This window comes from Coloeus monedula (assembly GCF_965178545.1).
Source record: "Coloeus monedula genome assembly, chromosome: 2".
Classification (NCBI taxonomy): domain Eukaryota; kingdom Metazoa; phylum Chordata; class Aves; order Passeriformes; family Corvidae; genus Coloeus; species Coloeus monedula.
The window spans coordinates 113,125,880-113,136,189 of record NC_138782.1 but is presented as its reverse complement, the minus strand read 5'-3'; the positions used below and the strand labels follow the sequence as shown (position 1 = coordinate 113,136,189).

Sequence of the window (10,310 nt, the reverse complement as noted above, 5' to 3'; positions counted from 1 at the left end):
CAGGAGCCGAGGGAATGGCATGGAGTTGTATCAGGAGAGGATTAGGTTGGGTATCAGGAAAAGTTCTCCACCTAGAGGGTGGCTGGGCACTGACACAGGCTCCGCAGGGCAGTGCTCACAGCACCAACCCTGAGCTGAAGAAGCGTTCTCAGGTACATTGTGTGATTCTTGGGGTGTGCTGCGCACAGGAGTTGGTCCCGATGATCCTCGCGGGTGCCTCCTAGCTGGGGATATCCTATGATTTGTGAATCCCCGTTTCCTCCCCCCGTCCGCTCAGGCCCCGCAGCTCCTCGGGGACGCTGGGGGGGAGCCGCGGTAGGAGCGGCGCGAGGCGCCCGCCCCGCGCAGGCCGCGCCCGCTGGGCCATAGAGCGCCGCCGCCGCAGAGCGCCCGGGCGGGCCGAGCGGCGCTGGCGCCCCCCGCGGCCGGGCGGTGCCAGGCCGTGCTGGGCCAGGCCGTGCGGAGCGGGAGGCGGGCCCAGCCCTGCGGGAAGGCGGTGCCCGCCACAGCCCAGCGCCGCCGGGGCTGCGCGGCCTCGGGATCGCCTCACCGGAGCCGGGCCGGGCCGGGCCGCCGGCAGGGCGGGTGAGCGAGGCAGCGGCCGTGGCGGGGCGGAGAGGCGGTGGACGGGCCGCCGGGGAGGCGGGGAATATCGGTGCGGGCGGGCCCGCGCAGGGAGCGGCGGCGCAGGCGGGCGGTTCGTGCGCGCTCCCCGGCCCGCTGCTGCCGTGGCCGCCCGGTGCCGGGGGGTCCCTGCGGCGGCTCCTCTGCCCCTGGGGCTGGGACGGGCACCGCATTTCGCCGAGCACCCGGCCTGTGGTGTGACTCCTGCCTGGGGAGCTGGGGCTGGGCCGGGCGCTGCCGGAGGCGGTGTGGGTTTGGGCACAGGGCACTGGAATCCGTTGACCAGTGGGTCTCTCGCTCTTTTTGCTTTCCAGATCCGCTGGGATAGTGCAAACGCCCCTTGTGACACAGGAACCTCTCCAGATGGCCCAGGAGGCTTTAGCATCTTGGTGTGTCTTATGAGGCACATTATCTCGTATCTCCCTGCCACCAGTAAGTATTGCCCAGCAGTGTGTGCGGTTCTGAGCACAGCGAACATCCAGTGTTCATTTTCCTGGAAGTGGTGGCTGCTTAACAGGACTGAGGTTGATTATAGAGGAGAGGCTGGGTAGATGGTGGAGAAGTTGCATTAGAAGTATCTTGAGTGCTCTCCTGTGAGGCAGGATTCAGTGTACTTAAACTTATCCCTGACAGACATTTCCTTAATTGGCTCTTACAGATTATGAAATTAATGGAGTGCCTTTCCCTCCTCTCCAAGGTAACCTGCTTCCATGCTTAGCTATCACTTATAGTCAGAATTTTTCCTTAGTAGCTGACCTAAATCTTTGTTGAAACTAAGCTGATTATTATCATGCACTGTCCAGAGTATACCAGGAGAACAGTGGATGGATGTTCTGTCATTGGGCTGGTTCTCAAGTTTCGACTCACAGTCTTCTCCAGACAGAGAACCCACTTCCCGTGTTTCTCTGATCCCTGAGCTTTGTTAAGCATTTCCATCATCCTTGAGCTCAGAAGTAGGTGCAGTGGAGATACTGTTAGCAATGAGGAAGTGGGGTAATTATGTCCCTTGTGTATGGCATCCCTCTTAAAACATTCCAGAACTAACTATTCTTACTTGGCAACATTCTTACATTACTGAAATACTCAGTTTGTGATCCACTGTAAGCCAGATCTTTTTTTTGCTATACCTCTACCTAGGGAATTATTCCTGGAGAGGTATTCAAGTTGGTGGGTTTTTTCTTTACTAAGTATATTATTTTGCATTTGTATAAGGTTGAGAAGAAGCTACCTTGGCCATAAAAAACATAGCTTTCTATACAATTTGAATCCTTGAAATCCACTCATGCAATGCTCTTCCTGCAAGTTTAGGGTGGTCCACAAATAATTAAAATACTGAGTGGTGCCAGGCCCTGCACATTGTGATAAACTCTTCCAGTTTGACAGATTTTACTTTCTAAGAACCTTTCTTCCTGTTCTTCATGTTTCCTACTAAAACTGCAACTCATTCTGTGCCATGGCTTTGCATCTGAGCCTAATTGTATGAAGATCTTAAATTAGGAAACCATCAATTCCTTTGAACTGGCTTTTGTGCACAGAGTAGGGATTGCTCACACCTCAAAAACTAGAAATATGTGTAAAATCCTGGAGTTTTCCATAGTGTTGATGCTTTGTGTATGTCTTCTTTTAAATTCTTTTCTTGTTCATTTCTTCAGAAAAAATCTGCTTTCATGCTAACTTTCTTCAAAACTGAATTTTCTTTCTTAGAGAGCTTTCTGGGATAACCATCCAAATGCCTCATTCTCACACACTTAATACAGGATCAGATTTGTAGATAATACATTAATGCTTGGTTATACTTGTAAGGCATTACTTCATCTGACCACAAATGGTCCAGGAAGTTGAGAGTGAGCAGCAGCGGTATTTTGAGAATTGTTGATATTGAGGTAATTAGAAAATATTCTGAGAGCAGCAACTTACTGATTAGAATGAAAGGACAGGTCTTGTGATGAAAATGCAGAAATTTGATGGTAAGTCTATAGAAATAGCAAAGTTTTCTTCTCTTAAAATTGCATTTCATGGTGGAAACATCATAAACAAAATTATTGGGCTGGGAATTAAGCATAGGTGAACATTACGTGTATATTGACTTCAGTGGAAGGAGAAGTCCAGCACTGGCAGGGTCATAAGCTAAATAATCATCCAGGTATTGTCCTCTATCCTCTGCAATAATTTATTTTTTCCTTCTCATTCTGTTCTGTGTAGATGTTTCACTTTAAAAGTCATGGAGCTGGGAAAGGCAAAGCTCCTGCGAACTGGCCTCAATGCCTTGCACCAGGCCATTCACCCGGTGCTCGGGCTGGCCTGGACGGACGGGAAGCAGGTGATCCTGACTGCGCTGCAGCTGCAGAACGGAGAGCCCAAATTCGGTGACTCGAGCGTGGTGGGTCAGTTTGAACACGTGCACGGGCTGTACTGGGGCCCGTGTCCTGCCGAGGCCCCGGCCCTGCTGGCGGTGCAGCACAAAAAGCACGTCACCATTTGGCAGCTCTGCTTCAACGGTGCCGACAGAAACAAGCTCCTGGTTTCCCAGATCTGCGACATCAGCGAGCCGTACCCCGTGCTCCCCCAGGGCTGCGTGTGGCATCCCAACAAGGAGGTCTTAGCTGTGCTGACCACCCGGGACGCCTCCGTCTTGCCCTCTGTCCACCTGAACAACTCCAGAATTAACGCGGACATCAAGGGCAGTGGGCTCATCCACTGCGCCTGTTGGACCAAGGAAGGAGATCGCTTGGTCGTTGGGGTGGGCAGTGCCCTCCATTCTTACATTTGGGATGATGCTCAGAAAACACTGAGCGCTTGCTCTTTTTGCCCAATCTTTGATGTGGGAGGCTACATCTGTGCCGTGGAAGCTACACAGAATTTACAAGTCGCTGTTGCCACCGAGCTCCCTCTGGACAAGATCTGTGGCTTAAATGCTGGTGTTGCCTTCGAAGTTCCATCAAGCGTTGAAACCGAGTCCTTCCCCTCACAGTCCAGCTTGTGTGGGGAGGAAGAGTATTCCTTGGATGGAGGGAAGAAGTCACTGGACTCTGAGAAGCCCTTGTCTGTGGTTACATCTCCCGTGGATCTAACTCACATACTTTCTAGCAAGCAGGGTGTTGATTCCAGCCCTCTCCTTCACCTGAGGCCCAAGGACTACCTGACGGGAAGTGGCCAAGATTCCTCACACCTCATCTTGGTGACTTTTGAAAGAAAGGTTACCTCTACCAAAAAAGTGAGCATCCCAGGCATTCTGGTTCCTGATATAATGGCTTTTGACTCCAAAACTCAAACTGTCTCTGTTGCCTCCAATACTTGTAATGTTATTTTAGTCTATTCACTGACTTCATCCAATTTACCCAATATTCAACAAATTCAGCTAGAGAAAAGCGAGAAGCCAAAAGGTTTGTGCTTCTTGACCAAGAAATTGTTACTGATACTGGTTGGAAGACAAAAATTCTCTGACCCGGCTTTTCTTCCCTCTTCAAGATCAGACAAATACATGATCCGATTGATGATTAAGGAGCTAATATTTGAAATGGGTTCTTCAATGCCTGTGTCAGCTGATGGCAGCTCCAGTTTGAACCTTTCCAGTGTTCCTCATGATCCCTCTAGAGAGGTCCACCCTCTCAGCCGTGGGCTCCTGATACCAGATCGCTCTGCCCTCCAGTCTCCTACGAGCCGAAGGAAACTCATTGAAGAAATCAAGAGTCCTGTTTATGAACAAAACTTGGTGTTGAACATCAGCAACCTCAAAGACAAAAAGATTTCCATGAATTTTCCTCCAGCTGTCGAGACTCTGGATGCTGAGCCAGTTAATCGGAGTGTGGCACTATCTAATGCTTCGAACAAGCCAACGTCCCCAAAAAGGCAGCCTGAGGCAGCTTCCAAAATACCCAATTCTTACAAGAGTAACCTGTTCAGTGAAAAGGAGGCTAGTTACTTTTTGAAAAATGTGGAAAAATTGTCTGGTAACTTCACAGAATTGCAGCACCATCTCTGTGAATTAACTGAGCTGCTAAAGTCTGGGAAGATAAATCTTCCAGTGTACCCATCTTCTCAGGAACCCTCTTTTATTAACATCACCTGCCAGGTAATTTTAGTATTGGGCACCTTAATGGTGAAACCTGTTTATGACTGTATGTTCTTTGTAATGCTCAAGTAACAGTAGGATTTCCATCCTGTTCCTGCAGGTGGAACTATGGTTATAAATCCCTTTACTCTGCAGGCTTCCAGTGTTTTTAAAGCAGTGGGATACCCAAGAATGTGCAGCTCCCTGTCCCCACCTCACAATGGGCCAAGCCCCTCAGCTCTGCACAAAGGCTGCTGGGACTCCAGAGGACCCACATGTGGCAGCTCAGTTGCAGAATTAAAGCCCTTTATGGAGTTCTAGGAAGGGAGTGCTTTTCCTAGGCAACTTCTAAATCTTGTTGTATAGAAGTTTAGACAAGTGAAGATTTCCATGTGTGGGAATAGGTATCAATCTCCTGCTGTCCTGTGAGGAAAACTAAAATAATGAAGACTGTAACAAAAGCAAATTGCTTTGTCTTTGAAACAGAACTGTTGCTAATTAGCATTGAGAGCACCATCCAAGGAGGAAAGACACCCTTAGGGACACAATAGATAATTCCATTAACACAGCTTAAAAATGGATTTAAAGTGAAATTTCATGTGAAAAACACTTTCTTTGGCTGAAAGATCTGCTCTTGCAAATCTCATGCTAGAAAGGGTAAATTACCTGATTATCAAAACCTGGCGCAGATCTACTAGGTGGCTTCTAGAATTCAGATTAATAAACCTTAGTCAATATTCAAAGTAATTTAAACTGTCATTTTCCTTTCAATTAGCTCTTACTTTTAAACTTTATTATTGCAAAAAATTACCAACTTTTATAGCATTGAACTCTTAAGTTCTAGGTGATATTCCCTACTCTCTTCACTGTTTCCCATTGTAAACATTTAATAATTGTAATAACATCTAGAAAATGCTTTGTTCTGCCCTACTGGGCATATTCTTCAATGACTGTTTCTGGATTTAAGGCTTGGGGCAGTGATAGTCAGGGGTGGGACATACAAGCCCTTCTGAGCTTGTTCCTCACCCCAACATCCATGAGCAGGAGTTCTCACCTCTGAAGTTGGATCAGGGATGGGTGGGAGGACATGGGGGTGGAAAACCTGCAGCTTTACAAACTCCCTGGGGAAATGTCCCTCACAGATGGAAGGATGAGGATGAGGATTGTGGTGTGGATGAAGCTCGTGGTTTCTGCAGCAGCAGTGCGTGATTTTCTCTCCTGTTCTGACGTGCTGGATGAGCACTGTTCCTTGCTGCTGTCACTCACCCATCAGCACTTTGAGAGCTGAGACTTTAAAGGATAAATCTTGCAAATGGGTCTGAATGTATGTAGCATTTGACTTTCTGTAAATGATGCCACTGAAGACACATCTGTGATCCTGTTTTGGTTAATGCCATTTTAACTATACATCAAGTAGCTAATGACTGTTCCTTGCATTTGCAGAAGCAGCTTTCCAAAAGTGATGCAGATGAAAGTCGGGCTGTTCTTCTCTGTGGTGGTAAACTCCGCCTAAATATCGTCCAGCAGCTATTCAACCTCTCCCTTGTAGAAATGCAGCACGGTATGTTGGGATCATCCAAGAGTACAAACACTTCAAACACGTTGCCACAGAAGCTGTGGCTGCCCCATCCTTGAAAGTGTCCCAAGGCCAGGCTGGATGGAGTTTGGAGCACCCTGGTCTAGTGGGAGGTGTCCCTGCCCATGGCAGGGGGATGGAATTGGATGAGCTTTAAGGTCCCTTCCTACCCAAACCATTCTATGATTCTTCGTGACATTCTTAGGGAGCAACAGCAGTATGCATATTCCATCCAGTGAAAAACCCAAGGAATAAATAATGAAAGATTAGTAAAATTTTGCCCTTTTTTTTTTTTTTTTATAATGTAAAAATTCTTCTCTGAATTTTATTTTACTGAGAAGAATCTTTACATTATAAAAAAAAAAAGAGCAAAACTACATATTGATGCCCCCTTATCAAGTAACTAGTTATACAGGAAAGTTACTTTCAGACAGTGTTTTGCTTCTTGTCGTCTGTTCTAAAGAGAGAAGTCTGCGTAACAAGGAGGGTGGGGTTGACTGGTGGTTTTGGGAGAACAGCGTTCTCTATTTGAACCTGTAGCTCCAGTATCTAGTCTGCTTTAGGAAATCCTGTAGCACAGAAGCAGCTCTGTACACTTCAGCAGAGCATTTCACATCAGCTTTTTCTGTGAAGAAAACTGCCTCTCTTACTGCTGTATCTCCTCTGCTGTTACCAGTTCATGCCATGCCCATCCCATGTGTCTGTGTGTGTGTCAGTTCTGAGTGTCACACTCTGGGCAAAGGTAGAAAACACACTTTGGGATATGATCCCTCACTAGTACAGGTATTCCCTGTGCTGTATTCCATCTACTTGCCCCCTGTATCTGCTCTCTGCCTGCTTGCAGATCACTGAGCAGCCATCCCAAAGCCTATGGCTGCTGTTCTTGCCATTGTCCAAGCTTTAATTCTCCTAATGAATTGTTGGTGGAATGTTTGTTTGAACTATACAGATGAAAAGTAGGAATAGTATTTTCAAACCCTGACTTGTATTGATTTTTGACTCAAGTCTGGTCCAAATTAAGCCAAAAGATTAGAGGGTTGTGTGCTTTTAAGCTACAATCTTTCTGTGACCTCACTTGTGATGTAAAGTTACATAATGTAAATTTACAAACAGCTGGAAATGCTTCTCTGAATTCCCTTACCCACCACGAGCTCTATTTTCTTGCTTCATCAGCTTAATGGATAAAAATAGAAAAATTTTCTGGTTTATCTGTATTGGTAGAAGTCAGGGATTCAGATTGTAAAACAAATGCTCATGATGAAGTCAAATAGCAAATGGACCAGAGATGTTGGATTTGTACAGTATTTTAAAGTATTTCTTCCTTGTACTTCTTGGAATTAAGTATAGTGAAATGATGTAATAAAAGCAGTTTCTAAGTTGTCTTTATTACATTAATTTGTCATTTAATTTACTAAATCTCTGCTTTTTATAGTATCTACACAGCTTTAGCACTGTGAAATAGCTTATCAATACCTAATTAAAACCAAGTGTGGATGCTTATGAATTCTGTTCAGACTTTCATTCCTCCTCATTTGAAGCGTGCATTTATTGTTGTCTCATTTCCTAGTGGCAAAATCCATCATAGTTACCAAGTGTCCTTTATTTTTGAGATTATACAACCTGTATCTTTTCTGTACAACCGGTATACTTTTTTTTTTCTAGAAAGCTGTAAATATACAGAAGCATTTAATTCTAGAAGAAATTTATTTTTTACCTTAAACATACCCTAATTCCACAAAAATTAATCACCAGCCATGTGCCTGTCTTCACAGGTTCCTCTTGGATCGTTCTCACAGCGGACAGCGAGGGCTTCATCCCGTTAATGTTTACATCCACACAGGAGATCCTCATCAGAGATGCCAGTGCAAAAGGCTACAGTGCCTGCTCCTCCAAAACTTTGGACATCATCAGTTCCACACAGGGGTGTAGATCCACTTCTTCTGAAAGCCTGGACATCACCAGTTCTCTGGAAGTCTTCAGGGACTGCTCCTCCAAGACCTTGGACAGCAGCAGTCCTTCAGAGCAGCCCAGCAATTAAAATGTAGTTTTTGACAGTGGTTTTGCAATGCCTGTCTGATGATGGGAGGCTTTTACGTTTACTGTATGGGACTGCAAATTATCAACAGCCTCAAATCTCTGTACAATTTCTGTAATTTTTTTTGTTGCATTGTAAATTATTTATTTGATCCTTGGAAACATTAACTTTTTTTTATACTGAGCAGTGTTTTTTAACTATGCCTCTTGCAGTACAGATGAGATTGAAAATGTGCATTCTTACAAGTTTCTGAGCTCAAGTTTCCATCTTGGTCTTTAATACATTGGTGTTTTTAGTAATAGTAAACTTGGATAATAAAGAAATCCTTCAAAATGCTGCATTGTCCCGTTTCCTCTCTTCTGCTAAAGCCTGAAATATTACGCTGGTGTTATTTAGGAGCAGTGCCTGCAGAAGTGTACCTGGGTTTGCACTGGTGTAAGCACCAGTGTAGGGTCATGGAGTTTGGTATAAAGTAGGATTATGTGGAACTTCCATATTGTGTGGAAGTGAGATCCTTTTCCCCTCCTGTACCTGCCCATAACACCTCTCTGCTTCCATCTGTGTGCATTTGGGGAAGTGGTTGTCACGTGTCTCATCCTTTGTGATGGGAACATCCAGTTAAAGTCTGACAGAAGAAAATGTTCTATGGGCTTTTGTAGTGAGAGAGGGAAAATGCAGAGGGGAAATTTAGAAAAAGTTTATGTAAGCACAAGTTTATGTAACATGGATTGCAGCACTGAAGAAAAGACTAATCCAAGATTGCTCCCCATAAAATCACAGCATGATAACATTAAGCAGTTTATCAGGCTTTCACAGTGGCACTTACTGTGTGAAAAGGCATCAAGCAGCTAGATTATAGAATCAGTGCTGCTGTCTCAGGACTAAGATAATCTCTTATTTTTTCATTGCCTATTTGGAAATTTAGCCACTGTCAAAAGAAATCTATCCACAAAAATACTGTATTAAACATGCAACGCTAGCAAAAGCTGCAGAGTGCACTCAGTGTTGGGTGGTGAAACTGCAAGTTACAGCTTTTGACAAACAGGGGAGGAGGGAACGAGGTGAAATAATTTGGCAGTTGTGGGCTCAATCCTTTACATAACAATCATCACTTCTCAGTAATTGTCATTGTTTAATTAGAAGGTGGAGCATGATTACACCTGTCCTTACCAGAAAGTCACTGAATCCAGAGCCGCAGCATTGGCTGTGGGTTCAAAGCAGGCTGGATGCTGGGGATGGTCCATGTTTCTTCACAGCTGCCTGATAGTCCTTTTTCATGCTTGTTCCTGGTTCCAACATCTAACTAACCCATGGGAGGAGATGGTTAGGGTTGAGCACTCTTGGCTCTGCAGAACACCTTGACCTTGAATTTCTCATGCCTCAAATGCTGCTTCTGTAATTTTGTTATGCAGCCAAACAGTGTATAAAAACTAGCTGCTTATTTTGGAATTGTTACTATTTGTATTAGATTGACAAAAGACAGTGTCTCCCACCAGAAGTGTGCTTCATCTCAGGTTGCACCAAACAGATCTGAGGAGTTCTTCCAGCTCCCCAGGTGACCACCAAGGACTTAGCTATGCACAGGACATTGCTGTGTGGGGTAACTGGAGCAGACACAGCAAGTGCAAGACACCTGCTAAAAGCTCTTAATAGTTTGGTCAACAGATTACACTGGTTCTTCATGGTGTGCTCTCTGCATGTGGACAAATACTGCATTTAAAATATAACCCTAGGAATATTGGAAGAATGAAATCCTTATGTTAAGAGACTTGCTTATTTCATGGAATCACAGTGTTCCGCTTTTGCCAAATTTAGAAATATATCCTCTGAGAGAAGGCATCCCTCCCCCACCAGGTTCAGGAAAATATAAATTTTCCTCAAAGGAAAGTGAAAGAGATAAAAACTATTTATTTAATAAACACACAGGGAAAAGAGAATGATGCTAAATAATAAAACCTCTCGATCTGCTGAGAGAAACCTGGGAAAATTTCAGAGTCCTTCCATAGATCTCTCTTGCCCCCTCC

The 10,310-nt window shown here is 45.0% G+C and overlaps 1 protein-coding gene across 1 annotated transcript; it reads left to right on the top strand.

The window, feature by feature from the left end:
• The first annotated feature begins 487 nt into the window (after nucleotides 1-487).
• Nucleotides 488-8,532, top strand: LOC309570430 (WD repeat and coiled-coil-containing protein). The gene is made up of 5 exons (XM_082277244.1): nucleotides 488-585; nucleotides 939-1,056; nucleotides 2,827-4,696; nucleotides 6,119-6,236; nucleotides 8,024-8,532. Exons 3-5 carry the CDS (start codon nucleotides 2,846-2,848, stop codon nucleotides 8,287-8,289), a joined length of 2,235 nt encoding a protein of 744 aa, XP_082133370.1. The 5' UTR covers nucleotides 488-585; nucleotides 939-1,056; nucleotides 2,827-2,845; the 3' UTR covers nucleotides 8,290-8,532.
• The last annotated feature ends 1,778 nt before the right edge of the window (nucleotides 8,533-10,310 follow it).